General features: G+C 39.8%; 1 protein-coding gene across 1 annotated transcript in view; it reads right to left on the reverse strand.

The window, feature by feature from the left end:
• The window catches only part of CORIN (corin, serine peptidase), a 286147-nt gene that overhangs the window by 156350 nt on the left and 109717 nt on the right, over nucleotides 1–20080 (reverse strand). The window contains exon 5 of the mRNA XM_061191367.1: nucleotides 19370–19551. Within this exon, the coding sequence (XP_061047350.1) occupies nucleotides 19370–19551 (182 nt within the window). The remainder of the gene's footprint in view (nucleotides 1–19369; nucleotides 19552–20080) is intronic.

Raw genomic sequence — 20080 nt, forward strand, 5'->3', positions numbered from 1 at the left:
ATCAGGAACAAGATAAGGTTGCCCACTCTCACAACTATTATTCAACATAGTTTTGGAAGTTTTACCCACAGCAATCAAAGAAGAGAAAGAAATAAAAGGAATCAAAATCATAAAAGAAGAAGTAAAGCTGTCACTGTTTGCAGATGACATGATACTATACATAGAGAATCCTAAAGATGCTACCAGAAAACTATCGGAGCTAATCAATGAATCTGGTAAAGTAGCAGGATACAAAATTAATCCACAGAAATCTCTTGCATTCCTATACACTAATGATGAAAAATCTCAAAGAGAAATTAAGGAAACACTCCCATTTACCACTGCAACAAAAAGAATAAAATACCTAGGAATAAACCTACCTAAGGAGACAAAAGACCTGTATGCAGAAAACTATAAGACACTGATGAAAGAAATTAAAGATGATACAAACAGATGGAGAGATATATCGTGTTCTTGGATTGGAAGAATCAACATTGTGAAAATGACTATACTACCCAAAGCAATCTACAGATTCAATGCAATCCCTATCAAACTACCACTGGCATTTTTCACAGAACTAGAACAAAAAATTTCACAATTTGTATGCAAACGCAAAAGACCCCAAATAGCCAAAGCAATCTTGAGAAAGAAAAACGGAGCTGGAGGAATCAGGCTCCCTGAATTCAGACTATACTACAAAGCTACAGTAATCAAGACAGTATGGTACTGGCACAAAAACAGAAATATAGATCAATGGAACAGTATAGAAAGCCCAGGGATAAACCCATGCACATATGGTCACCTTATTTTTGATAAAGGAGGCAATAATATACAATGGAGAAAAGACAGCCTTTTCAATAAGTGGTGCTGGGAAAACTGGACAGCTACATGTGAAAGAATGAAATTAGAACACTTCCTAACACCAAACACAAAAATAAATTCAAAATGGATTAAAGACCTAAGTGTAAGGCCAGACACTATAAAACTCTTAGAGGAAAACATAGGCAGAACACTCTATGACATAAATCACAGCAAGATCCTTTTTGACCCACCTCCTAGCAAAATGTAAATAAAAACACAAATAAACAAATGGGACCTAATGAAACTTAAAACCTTTTGCACAGCAAAGGAAGCCATAAACAAGACAAAAGGACAACCCTCAGAATGGGAGAAAATATTTGCAAATGAAGCAACTGACAAAGGATTAATCTCCAAAATTTACAAGCAGCTCATTCAGCTCAATATCAAAACAACAAACAACCCAATCCAAAAATGGGCAGAGAGGGGGAAGGGGCAAGATGGCGGAAGAGTAAGACGCAGAGATCACCTTCCTCCCCACAGATACATGAGAAATACATCTACACGTGGAACTGCTCCTACAGAACACCCACTGAACACTGGCAAAAGACGTCAGACCTCCCAAAAGGCAAGAAAATCCCCACGTACTTGGGTAGGGCAAAAGAAAAAAGAAATAACAGAGACAAAAGAATAGGGACAGGACCTGCACCAGTGGGAGGGAGCTGTGAAGGAGGAAAGGTTTCCACACACTAGGAAGGCCCTTCGTGGGCAGAGACTGTGGGTAGCAGAGGGGGGAAGCTTCAGAGCCACGGAGGAGAGCGCAGCCACATTGGTGCGGAGGGCAAAGCGGAGAGATTCCCGCACAGAGGAGCGGTGCCGACCAGCACTCACCAGCCCGAGAGGCTTGTCTGCTCACCCGCCGGGGCGGGCGGGGGCTGGGAGCTGAGGCTCGGGCTTCGGTCGGATCCCAGGGAGAGGACTGGGGTTGGCTGCGTGAACACAGCCTGAAGGGTCTAGCGCACCACAACTAGCCGGGAGGGTGCCCGAGAAAAAGTCTGCAGCTGCCGAAGAGGCAAGCGACTTTTTCTTGCCTCTTTGTTTCGCGGCGTGCAAGGAGAGGGGATTCAGAGCGCCACTTAAACGAACTCCAGAGACGGGCGCGAGCCGCGGCTATCAGCGCGGACCCCAGAGACGGGCATGAGACGCTAAGGCTGCTGCTGCCGCCACCAAAAAGCCTGTGGGCGAGCACAGGTCATTCTCCACACCGCCCCTCCCGGGAGCCTGTGCAGCCCGCCACGGCCAGGCTCCCGTAATCTGGGAACAACTTCCCCGGGAGAGCGCACCACGGCGCGCCTCAGGCTGCTACAACGTCACGCCGGCTTCTGCCGCCGCAGGCTCGCCCCGCCTCCTCCATACCACTCCCTCACCCCGGCCTGACCGAGCCAGAGCCCCCGAATCAGCTGCTCCTTTAACCCCGTTCTGTCTGGGCGGGGAACAGACGCCCTCAGGCGACCTACATGCAGAGGCGGGTCCAAATCCAAAGCTGAACCCCGGGAGCTGTACGAACAAAGAAGAGAAAGGGAAATCTCTCCCAGCAGCCTCAGAAGCAGCGGATTAAAGCTCCACAAACAACTTGATGTGCCTGCATCTGTTGAATACCTGAATAGACAACGAATCATCCCAAACTTAGGAGGTGGACTTTGGGAGCAGGATATATTAACTTTTCCCCTTTTCCTTTTTTTGTGAGTGTATATGTGTATGCTTTTGGGTGAGATTTTGTCTGTATAGCTTTGCTCTCACCGTTAGTCCTAGGGTTAGGTCCGTCCGTTTTTTTTTTTTTTTTTTTTTGCTTAAAAAAAATTTTTTTTTCCCTAATAAATGTTTTCTTAATAATTTTTTCCTTATTTTCTATTTTTAAAAAATTTTAAAAAAATTTTTTTAATAAGTTTTTTCATTTTTTTTATTTTAAAAAATTAAAAAATTTTTTTTCTTAATAAATTTTTTCTTAATAATTTTTTTCTTATTTTTAGTATAAAAAATTAATAAATCTATTTTTAAAAATTAAAAAAAAATTTTTTTCTTAATAAATTTATTCTTAATAATTTTTTTTGCTTATTTTTTATTATAATTGCTTTATTTTATTTTATTTTATCCTCTTTCTTTCTTTCTTTCCATTTTTTCTCCCTTTTATTCTGAGCCGTGTGGATGAAAGGCTCTTGGTGCTCCAGCCAGGCATCAGGGCTGTGCCTCTGAGGTGGGAGAGCCAACTTCAGGACACTGGTCCACAAGAGACCTCCCAGCTCCACGTAATACCAAACGGCGAAAATCTCTCAGAGATCTCCATCTCAACATCAAGACCCAGCTTCACTCAACGACCAGCAAGCTACAGTGCTGGACACCTTATGCCAAACAACTAGCAAAACAGGAACACAACCCCATCCATTAGCAGAGAGGCTGCCTAAAATCATAATAAGGCCACAGACACCCCAAAACACACCACCAGACGTGGACGAGCCCACCAGAAAGACTAGATCCAGCCTCATCCACCAGAACACAGGCACTAGTTCCCTCCACCAGGAAACCTACACAACCCACTGAACCAACCTTAGCCACTGGGGACAGATACCAAAAACAACGGGAACTACAAACCTGTAGCCTGTGAAAAGGAGACCCCAAACACACTAAGATAAGCAAAATGAGAAGACAGAAAAACACACAGCAGATGAAGGAGCAGGGTCAAAACACACCAGACCTAACAAATGCAGAGGAAATAGGTAGTCTACCTGAAAAAGAATTCAGAATAATGATAGTAAGAATGATCCAAAATCTTGGAAATAGAATAGACAAAATGCAAGAAACATTTAACAAGGACGTAGAAGAACTAAAGAGAAACCAAGCAACGATGAAAAGCACAATAAATGAAATTAAAAATACTCTAGATGGGATCAATAGCAGAATAACTGAGGCAGAAGAACGGATAAGTGACCTGGAAGATAAAATGGTGGAAATAACTAATGCAGACCAGAATAAAGAAAAAAGAATGAAAAGAACTGAGGACAGTCTCAGATACCTCTGGGACAACATTAAACGCACCAACATTCGAATTATAGGGGTCCCAGAAGAAGAAGAGAAAAAGAAAGGGACTGAGAAAATATTTGAAGAGATTATAGTTGAAAACTTCCCTAATATGGGAAAGGAAATAGTTAATCAAGTCCTGGAAGCACAGAGAGTCCCATACAGGATAAATCCAAGGAGAAACACACCAAGACACATATTAATCAAACTATCAAAAATTAAATATAAAGAAAACATATTAAAAGCAGCAAGGGAAAAACAACAAATAACACACAAGGGAATCCCCATCAGGTTAACAGCTGGTCTTTCAGCAGAAACTCTGCAAGCCAGAAGGGAGTGGCAGGATATACTTAAAGTGATGAAGGAGAAAAACCTACAACCAAGATTACTCTACCCAGCAAGGATCTCATTCAGATTTGATGGAGAAATTAAAACCTTTACAGACAAGCAAAAGCTGAGAGAGTTCAGCACCACCAAACCAGCTTTACAACAAATGCTAAAGGAACTTCTCTAGGCAAGAAACACAAGAGAAGGAAAACACCTACAATAACAAACCCAAAACATTTAAGAAAATGGGAATAGGAACATACATATCGATGATTACCTTAAATGTAAATGGATTAAATGCTCCCACCAAAAGACACAGACTGGCTGAATGGATACAAAAACAAGACCCATATATATGCTGTCTACAAGAGACCCACTTCAGACCTAGGGACACATACAGACTGAAAGTGAGGGGATGGAACAAGATATTCCATGCAAATGGAAATCAAAAGAAAGCTGGAGTAGCAATTCTCATATCAGACAAAATAGACTTTAAAATAAAGACTGTTACAAGAGACAAAGAAGGACACTATATAATGATCAAGGGATCGATCCAAGAGGAAGGTATAACAATTGTAAATATTTATGCACCCAACATAGGAGCACCTCAATACATAAGGCAAATACTAACAGCCATAAAAGGGGAAATTGACAGCAACACAATCATAGTAGGGGACTTTAACACCCCACTTTCACCAATGGACAGATCATCGAAAATGAAAATAAACAAGGAAACACAAGCTTTAAATGATACATTAAACAAGATGGACTTAATTGATATTTATAGGACATTCCACCCAAAAACAACAGAATACACATTTTTCTCAAGTGCTCATGAAACATTCTCCAGGATAGATCATATCTTGGGTCACAAATCAAGCCTTGGTAAATTTAAAAAAATTGAAATCATGTCAAGTATCTTTTCCGACCACAACGCTATGAGACTAGATATCAATTACAGGAAAAGATCTGTAAAAAATACAAACACGTGGAGGCTACACAATACACTACTTAATAACGAAGTGATCACTGAAGAAATCAAAGGGGAAATCAAAAAATACCTAGAAACAAATGACAATGGAGACACGACGATCCAAAACCTATGGGATGCAGCAAAAGCAGTTCTAAGAGGGAAGTTTATAGCAATACAAGCCTACATCAAGAAACAGGAAACATCTCGAATAAACAACCTAACCTTGCACCTAAAGCAATTAGAGAAAGAAGAACAAAAAAACCCCAAAGCTAGCAGAAGGAAAGAAATCATAAAGATCAGATCAGAAATAAATGAAAAAGAAATGAAGGAAACAATAGCAAAAATCAATGAAACTAAAAGCTGGTTCTTTGAGAAGATAAACAAAATTGATAAACCATTAGCCAGACTCATCAAGAGAAAAAAGGAGAAGACTCAAATTAATAGAATTAGAAATGAAAAAGGAGAAGTAACCACTGACACTGCAGAAATACAAACGATCATAAGAGATTACTACAAGCAACTCTATGCTAATAAAATGGACAACCTGGAAGAAATGGACAGATTCTTAGAAATGCATAACCTGCCGAGACTGAACCAGGAAGAAATAGAAAATATGAACAGACCAATCACAAGCACTGAAATTGAAACTGTGATTAAAAATCTTCCAACACACAAAAGCCCAGGACCAGATGGCTTCACAGGCGAATTCTATCAAACATTTAGAGAAGAACTAACACCTATCCTTCTCAAACTCTTCCAAAATGTTGCAGAGGGAGGAACACTCCCAAACTCATTCTACGAGGCCACCATCACCCTGATACCAAAACCACACAAAGATGTCACAAAGAAAGAAAACTACAGGCCAATATCACTGATGAACATAGAAGCAAAAATCCTCAACAAAATACTAGCAAACAGAATCCAACAGCACATTAAAAGGATTATACACCATGATCAAGTGGGGTTTATTCCAGGAGTGCAAGGATTCTTCAATATACGCAAATCAATGAACGTGATACATCATATTAACAAATTGAAGGAGAAAAACCATATGATCATCTCAGTAGATGCAGAGAAAGCTTTCGACAAAATTCAACATCCATTTATGATAAAAGTCCTGCAGAAAGTAGGCATAGAGGGAACTTTCCTCAACATAATAAAGGCCATATATGACAAACCCACAGCCAACATTGTCCTCAATGGTGAAAAACTGAAACCATTTCCACTAAGATCAGGAACAAGACAAGGTTGCCCACTCTCACCACTATTATTCAACATAGTTTTGGAAGTGTTAGCCACAGCAATCAGAGAAGAAAAAGAAATAAAAGGAATCCAAATCGGAAAAGAAGAAGTAAAGCTGTCACTGTTTGCAGATGACATGATACTATACATAGAGAATCCAAAAGATGCTACCAGAAAACTACTAGAGCTAATCAATGAATTTGGTAAAGTAGCAGGATACAAAATTAATGCACAGAAATCTCTTGCATTCCTGTATACTAATGATGAAAAATCTGAAAGTGAAATTAAGAAAACACTCCTGTTTACCATTGCAACAAAAAGAATAAAATACCTAGGAATAAACCTACCTAGGGAGACAAAAGACCTGTATGCAGAAAATTATAGGACACTGATGAAAGAAATTAAAGATGATACAAATAGATGGAGAGATATACCATGTTCTTGGATTGGAAGAATCAACATTGTGAAAATGACTCTGCTACCCAAAGCAATCTACAGATTCAATGCAATCCCTATCAAACTACCACTGGCATTTTTCACAGAACTAGAACAAAAAATTTCACAATTTGTATGGAAACACAAAAGACCCCGAATAGCCAAAGCAATCTTGAGAACGAAAAATGGAGCTGGAGGAATCAGGCTCCCTGACTTCAGACTATATTACAAAGCTACAGTAATTAAGACAGTTTGGTACTGGCACAAAAACAGAAATATAGATCAATGGAACAGGATAGAAAGCCCAGAGATAAGCCCACGCACATATGGTCACCTTATCTTTGATAAAGGAGGCAAGCATATACAGTGGAGAAAAGACAGCCTCTTCAATAAGTGGTGCTGGGAAAATTGGACAGGTACATGTAAAAGTATGAAATTAGAACACTCCCTGACACCATACACAAAAATAAACTCAAAATGGATTAAAGACCTAAGTGTAAGGCCAGACACTATCAAACTCTTAGAGGAAAACATAGGCAGAACACTCTATGACATAAATCACAGCAAGATCCTTTTTGACCCAGCTCCTAGAGAAATGTAAATAAAAACACAAATAAACAAATGGGACCTAATGAAACTTAAAAGCTTTTGCACAGCAAAGGAAACCATAAACAAGACCAAAAGACAACCCTCAGAATGGGAGAAAATATTTGCAAATGAAGCAACTGACAAAGGATTAATCTCCAAGATTTACAAGCAGCTCATGCAGCTCAATAACAAAAAAACAAACAACCCAATCCAAAAATGGGCAGAAGACCTAAATAGACATTTCTCCAAAGAAGATATACAGATTGCCAACAGACACATGAAAGAATGCTCAACATCATTAATCATTAGAGAAATGCAAATCAAAACTACAATGAGGTATCATCTCACACCGGTCAGAATGGCCATCATCAAAAAATCTAGAAACAATAAATGCTGGAGAGGGTGTGGAGAAAAGGGAACCCTCTTGCACTGTTGGTGGGAATGTAAATTGATACAGCCACTATGGAGAACAGTATGGAGGTTCCTTAAAAAACTAAAAATAGAACTACCATATGACCCAGCAATCCCACTACTGGGCATATACCCTGAGAAAACCATAATTCAGAAAGAGTCATGTACCAAAATATTCATTGCAGCTCTGTTTACGATAGCCAGGACATGGAAGCAACCTAGGTGTCCATCATCGGATGAATGGATAAAGAAGATGTGGCACATATATACAATGGAATATTACTCAGCCATAAAAAGAAATGAAATGGAGGTGTTTGTAATGAGGTGGATGGAGTTAGAGTCTGTCATACAGAGTGAAGTAAGTCAGAAAGAGAAAAAGAAATACAGTATGCTAACACATATATATGGAATCTAAGGAAAAAAAAAAAAAAAAGGTCATGAAGAACCTAGTGGCAAGATGGGAATAAAGACACAGACCTACTAGAGAATGGACTTGAGGATATGGGGAGGGGGAGGGGTGAGATGTGACAGGGTGAGAGAGTGTCATGGACATATATACACTACCAGATGTAAAATAGATAGCTAGTGGGAAGCAGCCGCATAGCACAAGGAGATCAGCTCGGTGCTTTGTGACCACCTAGAGGGGTGGGATAGGGAGGGTGGGAGGGAGGGAGATGCAAGAGGGAAGAGATATAGGAACATATGTATATGTATAACTGATTCACTTTGTTATAAAGCAGAAGCTAACACACCATTGTAAAGCAATTATACTTCAATAAAGATGTTTAAAAAAAACAAAACAAAACAAAAATGGGCAGAAGATCTAAATAGACATTTCTCCAAAGAAGATATACAAATTGCCAACAAACACATGAAAGGATACTCAACATCACTAATCGTTAGAGAAATGCAAATCAAAACTACAATGAGGTATCACCTCATGCCAGTCAGAATGGCCATCATCAAAAAATCTACAAACAATAAATGCTGGAGAGGGTGTGGAGGAAAGGGAACCCTCTTGCACTGCTGGTGGGAATGTAAATTGATACAGCCACTATGGAGAACAGTATGGAGGTTTCTTAAAAAACTAAAAACAGAACTACCATATGACCCAGCAATCCCACTACTGGGCATATACCCTGAGAAAACCATAATTCAAGAAGATTCATGTATCCCAATGTTCATTGCAGCACTATTTAAAATAGTCAGGACATAGAAGCAACTTAAGTGTCCATCGCCAGATTAATGGATAAAGAAGATGTAGCACATATATACAATGGAATATTACTCAGCCATAAAAAGGAACGAAACTGAGTTATTTGTAGTGAGGAGGATGGACCTAGAGTCTGTCACACAGAGTGAAGTAAATCAGAAAGAGAAAAACAAATACCGTATTCTAACACATATATATGGAATCTAAAAAAAAATGGTTCTGATGAACCTAGAGGCAGGACAGGAATAAAGATGCAGACATAGAGAATGGACTTGAGGACACGGGGAGGGGGAAGGGTAAGCTGGCACGAAGTGAGAGAGTGGCATTGACATATATACACTACCAAATGTGAAATAGATAGCTAGTGGGAAGCAGCTGCATCACATGGGGAGATCAGTTCAGTGCTTTGTGACCACCTAGAGGGGTGGGATAGGAAGGGTGGGAGGGAGATGCAAGAGGGAGGGTATATGGGGATATATGTATACATGTAGCTGATTCACTCTGTTATACAGCAGAAACTAACACAACATTGTAAAGCAATTATACGCCAATAAAGATGTTAAAAAATAAAATAAAATGTCAATTATTATAATATTCTTTAGATCGTGTTCTTTGTCAACTATTTACATTCATTATTTAAATTTTAAAAGATATTAACTTATTGATAACATTGTGTGAGGGGTACATAAATTTTCAAAGTCCTTTTAGGCTTACACAAGCAAAAATATTTGGAAGACCATACCTCTAAATACTATGTTACACTGCCTCCTCAATAAGAATTTTGCTCATTTTGTTTAAATGTGCACAGGGGTTCAGACACAAAATAAACATATGGATTGAGCAGATGAAAATGGAGATCGCAATTACTTCCCAATTGCTGAGCTCAATGGAATTTAAGTTATGAAGATCATGATGCTATTTGGCATAATGAAGTCGTAATTTCAGAAGAGATTCAGACTTTCATGTGATAATTCTGAATCACGCATTAGTTTCAGTGGATGGCCCAGGGTGTAGAGTTCAAACTCTAGGATATCTGAATTACCAGGAAATTGCCACATCATTGTAGCTCAATTTCAAGGAGAACTGATTAAGCTTAAGGAGTTATGTCCACCAAAAGGACATAGGTAGTATCCAACCTTGGGAATTTTTGGAGACAAATATGAAGCAGAACTAAGGTAATATTTTTATTATGTGAAGAAAAACCCATCCAGTGTAATTAGTGCCACTTAATGTATGTTACCAAAAATAAATATATCTACACCAGACTAGGTGTGGTATGGTTTGTATAATTGGATTTCCGAATACTGATATTTGTCATCCCCACAGAAAGTGTATTGTTTTTTGTTTTTCTAAAAAGAAAGCGTATTTGAAAATAAAGTCAGATGGAAAATTCATTTTTTAAATTCCCGTTTTGTTAGTTTCTCTGATAAAAAATGGTCATGTCACCCCTTTTCGGCCCCACTTATTCCAGTACCCCCTTGCCCAGAGCTGGGTTAAGTAAATAGGAGTCTGGTTTTATGCCTGAGGCACTTAGACACTTCAGAAGGTGGTATAACCTGTCTCACCTGGACGGCAGGGTCTGGCTCTAGTTCACGGTGCTCTTTCTTACTGTAACCAGGTTCCCTCCCAGAGGACTCACCAGTTCCCTTGGGTCGCCCCTGGTTTCCCTCTCCTCTCCAGCTGACTAAACTCTTTTTTTGTACCAGTTAATTTCTCCAACTACTAATAGAATAAAGGCAGTTTTCTTAAAAAACAAACAAACAAACAAAAAACCAACTACCTGGTTCTATAAAGATGTATCTGCTATGATTAAATTGACCACCATGGGGATATAAAGTTGAATACAGAATTAAAATAGGTCATGTTTTGAATTGTTCAGGATGTGAATTATTGGCATTCTTGCTGGAGTGGTCAGACTGCTTATTGACCAAAATAGGCCTAGAGCTATGAATTTATAGCTACATAAATTGAAAAAAACAGACTTTTGCTTTGTTGCTAAAAATTCCTGCATTTTATTGTAATCGGTAAGACCACCAATGTGAATTTCTGATTGCAAGGCACAATACTGAACAAAATGTGAATGCCCTTGGTCTCCAGCCACTGAACAAAATAATATTCTGTAAGACGCACAGGGATCAACCTGTGATGTTGGGTTTCTGAGTTCTCAACCTCTAAGCCATGCAGCTAACTTGAAAAGAGAGTAAGAATGAATGAATGCAGGTGAGGAAAGGACACCTCTATATTTCAGTTTTAGGAACCACTGTGCCAACCGCAACCAAAGCAGTATCTGGCAGAAAACAGAAACCTAATCTCAAATGATCTATAAACAAGAAACTACTGAGCCCAAAGAGAACAGGTAGTATTTAGGCTCAACAAGAAATCTGTTTTATTTGGCACTGCTTCTTTATGCTGGGCATGTGGCAGAGCGAAGTGAAAACAAGGCTGTGGCTCTCACAGAAAAACATTGGAAATCCACAAGATGAGCATTTCTCATGGTTCACAGATGGAAAGAAGTTATTAGGGACATTAAATGATTTTTAAAACCTTCCAAGTGTCAATTCACAGCCAAATGAAATTCAAGTACCAGACAAGTTGATCATACAGTTTATTAAGAATTCTTCCAAGTCTTCAGCTCTATCACCGCCCAAATAACCACAACAATAATGACAACCATTACTCACATAGTTTCTCTTCCTTCCCTCATCTTTGGCCACTGTCCCTAACATGCCCTATGTTACAGCCCAACAGACAGGTGCTTAAAAGAACTGAGAGGGGATCTCGGGGGGAAGAGCAATGCAGGCAGAGTAGCGGGAGCCTTAAGAGCTAAAAGGCAAGTTATCAGAGAGAAGTCAGAGAGGTGATGGGGGCCAGGTAATGTAGGGCAGGTGTACAACTCCAGGAGATTGTTTACCTTGAATTCTGTGTGACTGATGCTCCCCTGGAGTTGTGTGATGCAATGATACTGATTGAGGGCCCTGAAGGTTGTAAGGATGATGGCTTTTATACTGAGGGAGATGGGAAAACTTGGAGAGGAGAGATGTGAACATTTAAAAGATCCCTTTTGCTTCTCTATGGAGAATAGCCTGCCGGGGCATAGGGATGCAGCAAGGATGCTAATAAGGAGCTGGAAGGATAATCCAGGCAGGAGTTGAGGTGACTTGAGCCGGGTAGTGGTTGTGGAGGTGGTGAGTACTGGTTGGATTATGTGTATGTTTTGACAGTAGAGACAGTAAGATTTCTGACAGATCAGATATGGTATGGGAGAGAAAAAGAAGAGTAAAGGACAACCCAAGGTCTTTGGCTGGAGCAACCAGAAGAGTGAAGTTGTTATTTACTAAGGTGGGGAGGGCTGGGAGAGGAGCAGGTGTGGGGCAATACCAGGGTAGTACCCATTATGCTTGACACACCTTGTAGACACTCAGGTGGAAATAACTAGAAGGTGGTGTGTGTGCATACCACAAGCATACGTGTGTATGCAAGTCCAGAGTTCAGAGGCTGTGCAGGCTTGAGAGGCATGTTGGTAGATGTCAGTGCCTGGTGGTATCTCAAGTCATGAGCCTGAATTAGGTCACCAAAAAGAGGAGAGATCCAAGGACTGAGCCCTGGGGCACACCAGCTTTTAGAGAGAAACGAGGAGGAAATATCAAACGAGGCTGAAAATAAGTGGCCAAAGTAGAAGGAAGACCTACCTGGAAGCCTAGAGAGTTTATCTTGGGAGGAGGGAGTGATTAAATGTGGCAAATGCTGCAGGACGTACAGTCAGGGGAAAACTGAGCACTTCCCATGGAATTCAGCAACATGCATGACAGTCCCTGGAGACCTGGGAAATAGTAGCTTTGCTTGAGAGTTTGGAGCAAGGACTTCGGAATATGAGTCAGAAGCTCGGGGAAGTGGAATAAAATTGGGGATGAAATACAGATTTAAGAGTCATCAGTACTTACATGGCCACAAGCAAGTATGAGGTTTCCCAGAGAAAATGTATAGAATGTTGAGGAAAGAGGGTTGAGACTAGAATCCTGTGGAATACCAATATTTAAGGGGTCAGTAGAAGGAAAGGATAGACTAGAGTGTGGCCAGAGTGGTAGGAAGCCGACCAAAACAGAGCAGTGTTTTAGAAACCAAAAGAAAAGAGAGTGCTATAGATGAAGGAGAAATCACCAAGGATGAAAGCCTTCCACTGCAGGGCGCAGCCAAGTTTTGTATTGCCTCCTGCACAATCCCATGTCTCTGCTCCTACAGAACATAGTACTTATGGGCTATAGTAGATCCTATCAGTTTCAAAGGCTAAAGGAAGGAAGGGCATCCCCCAGCTACCTCACCCCTCCAGTTGGGTAGTTCTGAGTCATATGTTATGCACTATTTCCCAGATTTGCCTGTGAAATTAAGCTCCAGTTACCCACGATGGTAGCTGGATTCACTTTACCTTTAGTGGCCACTTTCCTTTCCCTGAACCACCATCCCACTCCTCCACTCTTCCATGCCTTTCCCAAATATAAGATTTGTGCTCAAATCCTTGTCTCAGGCTCTGCCTCTGTGCTTATCTGTCTATCTCTCCACTGACCTATGAGCACTTTAAACATATGCATGCCATCTTCCCTTTCCAGTTCCTGGTGAACTATGTGGTCCATAGAACATGCTTCTAAATGTCTGTTGGATTGAAGCACTTACATTTGCATAATGCATTATGGCTTCCAAAATTCTTTCAAATACATTACCTCATTTACCCCATAAAACTGTTCTACCCCTGCCCCCAGGTATTATTATTCCTATTGTAAAACTGAGGAAAGAGAAGCAAAAAGGGTTTAAGAAACTTGCTGAAGACCACACAGTAATTAAACAAAATACCCAGGGCTTGAAAAACAAGTCTTCAGATCTAAGTTTGGTGCCCTTAAAAGAAGCATCTACATATGGAAGAAAGAAAATGTTTTTATAATTTAAATTTTAAATAATTTAAAATTATACATGTTGGGAAATTTGAAGTTCTAGGAAAACCTCATTATATTTGACTGTTCATTGGAATGAAAAGTGCATGGCTAGTTTTTAGTAACTCCACCATGCTATCTATAATCATCTATCTCTGGCAAAATATTGACACTAAGTACCTCAAAAAAAGAGTACTGAATAATTTTCCCGAGTGAATTCACAATTCAATAGGAGAAATTCAGAGTATATATTTTACCAAGATCTTGAGACTACAATTTTGCTGCTAATACACTGAAGTGGTTGCTGTCAGCAACCAAAGCTAGGAAAGCAAATAAGATACTAGGAAAAGGAAGAGGAAAATGAAAGAATGAATAGCTGAAGTTTCTTTCATGGCAGCAGAGATCTCTTTAGACCCACAGAAAAACTATTTCATAACTACTTTCCATATACGATTTCAGACAAGGTAAAGGATTAGTCAGAAAGCTCAGAATGACTGACGGACCTTGACTTTTAGCCCTCTGAGTTCTCACAACTCAACTATGGAAACCTACACAAATGTTTATTTTGAAAACCTCTGAAGAATAGTTCCCACAGCACTATCACGTTAGCACATTATTTACTTTACAGGAGCTGGCATCAATATAAGATAGAAAGGATAAGACGACTGGGTATCCTTCTATATGAGAACAAAATATCTTTGGAGTTATGACTGATTTAAAAGATGCTTCGAGAAGATGAATTGAATTTACAGAGCTGTGCGCTGGGAAAAGCAGCTGTTACAAGTTGTGAGTTTTGGCTTGACTCAGTCTGAAAAGACATTTTGAAAACTCTTGTGAGAAGGGGGCTGTAACAGAGGGTAACATTCAAGGATTAATAATTGAATCCCAGGATGGTCCCAGGATGAAGACAGAGCCAGGGGGACTGATTTAAAACAACTTTGGAATTATCTTCCTGAACCTCAGTTTCCTAATTTATAAAATGAAGATGATAATACCTCAGAGATTTACTCTGGAAGCAAAGTGAGCTAACAGCTGTGAAAGCACTTTGGAAAGGAGAATGGGGTCCATAACGTAAAAGGGGGTTACTGTTTTCTTGGGGCAAATGATTTGACAAGCTGGAAGGAGAAGACTAAGATGGGAGTCAACTTTTAATCATCATTTGTTTCACAGGCTAAGTTGGCACCTGTCACGCAACACAGGTTCACAGTGCTGAATGCCTACCCCAGAACACCTCCTGGCTTCCTCTGTGCCAAGTGGGACCCTTCCTCTTTCAAACATCCAGAACTCCTTTATGTGATTGACTCCACTTCTGCTCCATTGACATTTAACCTGTGTTTCTCTATAGTTTCTATCTGACAGCATGTTTAGATGGAGTCATTAATGTTCTTTTTACATTGTTTCTCACATATAGGTATACCAGATTAGGTTTAACACTCCTTAAAGGTAGGAAGCATGATAGGTATTACTATCATTATTATTATTATTACTACTACTACTAGAAAGTACCTTGCAAAGCATCAAGCCCAAACCAGGGTTTCTCAAAAGCAGCACTATTGACATTTGGGACCACATAGTTTTTTGCTGTGGGAAGCTGCCCTGTGCATTGCAGGATGTTTAACAGCATAGTGGGTCTCTACCTGCTAAATGCCAGTAGCAACTCTTTCTGTCCCCAGAGCTGTGACAACTAAAATGTTTATAGACATTGCCAAATGTTCCCAGGTGGAGGCTGCAAAATCATCTCTGGTTGAGAACTACCACACTAGAGGGATGTAAACCAATATTATGGTCACTGTAATTAATTTTTTCAGATTACCTGGAATAATGCTCAGAACTGAGTAGGTACTCAATGAATATTTACTGAATAAATGAAAAAATGAGAAAAGGACTTCATTAGTTATATTCATAACTGGCCCTACAACATAAACCCTTATATGATTAAGATGATATATATATATATATATATATATATATATATATATATATATATATATATATACACACACACACACACACATATATATATACATTTTTTTTTTTTTTTTTTTGGCTGTGCTATGCGGCATGTAGGATCTTAGTTCCCCAACCAGGGATTGAACCCGTGCCCCCTGCAGTGGAAGCACAGAGTCTTAACCACTGGACTACCAGGGAAGTCCCTAGAAATTATATTCTTATGCTTACACAAAGATCACAGCTAACAGTAGCTTTCTCCCTAGCACATGACCCATGAATACATCTACGATGGTTAGCATCCTGTTTATCCATCAAGCATGAGACAGAAAAATTATTTCAAATTCTAGGAAAATACTGCATCAAACACCAATTATCAGACCCATTTTCAGAGAATTAATTCTACATGGGAAAAAATAGTACAATCAAGAATTATAAAAAAAGACTGACAAATAGAGAATCTCAGATGAGTGTATTTAGGAAATTTCTGTTCTCTTAAAACATACGTTTTTTAATATAAATGTTTCATCAATCTTCCAAGATCTTTTCCAAAGTCATCAATCTTTTCCAAGATCAGAAGATGTGTATTATTTTCTGATATTTGGGGAACCTATGTGAGGTGGCATTTCATCTGGAGCTATTAAAGAATACTGATGTTACTTTGATCTTTAAGAACTGATACTTTTGGACCATCGTGTTAAGGAATACTGATGATTTTTATTTTCAAATTTTCTCAGTGGATTCCTAAATCCTGTATCAACAGGCAACATTTTCCAAATGAGCACTAATAAAGTGTTCTTATCAAAACAGGGGCAAATGTAGCTGAAAAAGAAAAGAATCAAGGGGCTTCTCTTTCAGATACACTCACTCATCCTTCTGGTGGCTTAGTGCTATATACAACCTTTTGGAGGGAATCGTAATTTAGCAGCAGACCTCCACTAAACAGTGTGTTAAAAAGAAATTAAACAAACTTCTACTTTTGGCTAGGATGTAGTAACCTGTGATAGGTCAATGCAACCCCCCCCCCCCCCCCATCAAGTAAAACTAGAAAAGCCAGATAAAACACAAGAAACATCTGTTTAAAGGCCTCTGATAGCTGATGAGACTATCAGGAGGTGAGTGGCTGAGATCCCAGAGAGAAGACAACTGCAGAACAAACAGTCTACATTCTATGGATGCTTTTTCCCCTTGGATCTTGCCAATTCTTGGCATGGTGCTAGAAACTGAGAACCTGGACACAGGGCCACTGCAAAGAGGGAGAGAAGCCAGCAGAGCTTTTGGCAATCCCATGGGGGTGGAGAGACAAAAATCAGAGTTTTGGTGCTGCCAGAGGAGCAGGGTATTAATGGGCCAAGGACATAGCGGGAAAGGAGACACAGAGAAGTGGGCCTATCACATGGAAGGATTTCCCCTCAAGGCATTTGCGGTAAAGAGCCAGAAGCTAAAGAGGCAGAACACCTCTGCAAAGCCAAGTGGAAATCCAGCAATCTTATTCTGAGAAGAAAAACATTACAACTAGGGACTGCCAAGGAGGAGCAGAATGCAGTAAACACCTTGGTTTCTCAGTAAGGCTCACTGGAGAAGTGCACCCTCAGAATGGAAACAAACCAGAGGGAGATGGAGCCTTACCAACACTGCCTTATAAACACCAAGCAAAATCAGCTCAGTCTCTGACTGGATCAAGGTGGTCTGTTCCCACTCCACGTGCCTGCCCTTCAGGACAGGACCTGTTGCCCCCTGCTGTCAGCCAACAGCCTTTAGATCCTTCAAGTTTAGCCTCAACCGCAGAGAGCTGCCTCACCCAAGGGCACACCCTTCCCAGGAAGGACCACAACCAGTGGCTGGTTGTGGGGATATAAAGACCCGGCTGTCTGGACCCAACATGGAACAACTCCCTCAGGCCATATGTGCCCCAGAGCTCCCCATGGATTTAGCCAAGCTTCAGTGTGCCTGGATCACATTTCAACTTCTACCTCTACCCAATCCTGCTTTCTCTCCCTCCTTTACAAGTGCTGATACTTAATAAATACCCTGTACAACAAACCCCATCTCAGTGGCTGCTTCTGGAAGACCCAGCTTGTGACAGCTGCAGAAGTGGTCCAAGAAAGCATGTGATATGATGGGGTTATTGATCTGGATTACTCATTGCTGGGATGGCAGCGAAGTTGTCATCATTGATGGAAGGTAGAGATAGACATTCCCTGGTATAAGGGGGTGGTCCAATTGCTAAAACCCTTAACAGAGGTGAATTGGAATAGTCCACCTATGGAAAGGAATGCACTGAATGGGGTAATTTACCAAGTGTTTGAGAAGTAACTATAAGGACAATGAATTGGATGGCTTTCAACTAAGCTCAATTTCCTAGAAAAAGATAACTCAAAGCTCCAGGCAAATGTAACTCCAGTTACACATGTAACTCATGTGTGAAAGCCAAAGAGCCTTCCTCATAATTTAGAAAGAGGCTCTTACACACTGTACCAGGAGAGTCTAGAAAACTGAGGATCAGAAAAACTTGATAATGTAGACCCATTAAAATTAAAACCTTCTATTCCATAACAGACATAATAAAAGACAGGAAAGGCAAGCCACACAGACAGTACATATATCCAACAGATGACTTATATCCAGAATGCCTAAAGAACCACAAATCAAGAATAAAAAGACAGACTACCCAATCAAAAATGGGCAAAATATTTTGACAGGCGCTTCACAAAAAAGGATATTTAAGTAACCAAAACATTTTGAAAACGCAATCCAATTCATTAGGAAAATTCAACTTAAATCTGCAAAGAGATACCACAATACTATCATCAGAATTGCTAAATTAAAAAGACTGGCAATACCAAGTGTTGGGGAGGATGTGGGGCAACTGCAACTTTCACCCACAGCTGGGAGAAGTATAAATTGAAACAACCACTTTAAAAAACTTTTTTGCTGAACAAATACATAACCATGTTCCATCAAAGACATGTATAAGAATAGTCACAGCATCACCATTCACAGTAGCTGGAAACAACTCAAATGTCTATCAACAGTAGAACAGAAAAATATACCGTGATGGAAAATATATGAGAATACCATAAAAATGAGAATGAATGAACCACAAGAAGATGAAAATACAGTGAATCTCTCAAACATAATGTTGAACAAATGAAGTTCAACACAAAAGGCATGCATACTGTATGATTCCGTTGATATCAAGTTCAGAAGTTGGCAGAATTACCTAAGCTGATAGAAGTCCGCATAGAGGTCTCTTTTGAGAGGATCAGGTCACTGGGAGGGGGCTTGTGTTTCTGGGATGCTGTTAATATTCTATTTCTTGATCTGGGTGCTGGTTACATGGGTCTGGTCACTTTGTTAAAATCTGTTGTACTGTACACATTATTTGTATACTTCCTTTCATGGACGGTACACTTCAATAAAAAACTTCAAAAAATGCAACAAAATGCAGACACCTACATTGCTTTTCTTTTTCCTGTTGTGGTGAGAAGCAAATCCTGCTGACATTGTTGTTTTCACTTTGGTTTCTAAACTGGGAGCATTTGAGGAAATCGGGCCAGGAGGCATTCACCATCCCCAGGACTGATTCACAGCCCTCTTTTGCAGACTCACAGAAGGACCTACAGGGCAGGAGTCCATGACTAGAAGAAAAGAGAAGGGTGAAAATTAATGTTTTTACAGACTATTTCTCAAAATAATAATTAAGCTAAAGAAAAGTTGGCCACCAGTGCTGCAATATTATCTTAATTTATATTTACTACAGTCAACAACTTGAACTTCTACCTTCAACACTATAACAAGGATTTCAGCCACCCTACTGTCATGATTCTAGAGGGAATAAGCTAGTTCCATAACAGATCATCTAACTGCCTCTTGTGGAAGCATTTATCCCAAATGATTTTTTTTTTTTTGAGATTTCTTGTGCTAAAGTAAACCTGTCAACCAAAACAGAGCTCTACTTACTATCAAAAGGAGTAAATAAACATGGAAATGAATGCCCCCAAAATGGAAAGGCAGAAGTAGGTCACAAAATAGGTTAATCTCATTTCTTTATCATCCGTTTGAGAAATTCAAAGTACCTCTGAGAGGCAGCCAGAGAGAAAGCTGTTCCTTAGCCTCCACTGCCTCCCTGGAAAAGAAAATATTATACAAACAAATGGCAACTCTGAA

The sequence above is a fragment of the Eubalaena glacialis genome, chromosome 5, assembly GCF_028564815.1.
Source record: "Eubalaena glacialis isolate mEubGla1 chromosome 5, mEubGla1.1.hap2.+ XY, whole genome shotgun sequence".
Classification (NCBI taxonomy): Eukaryota; Metazoa; Chordata; class Mammalia; order Artiodactyla; family Balaenidae; genus Eubalaena; species Eubalaena glacialis.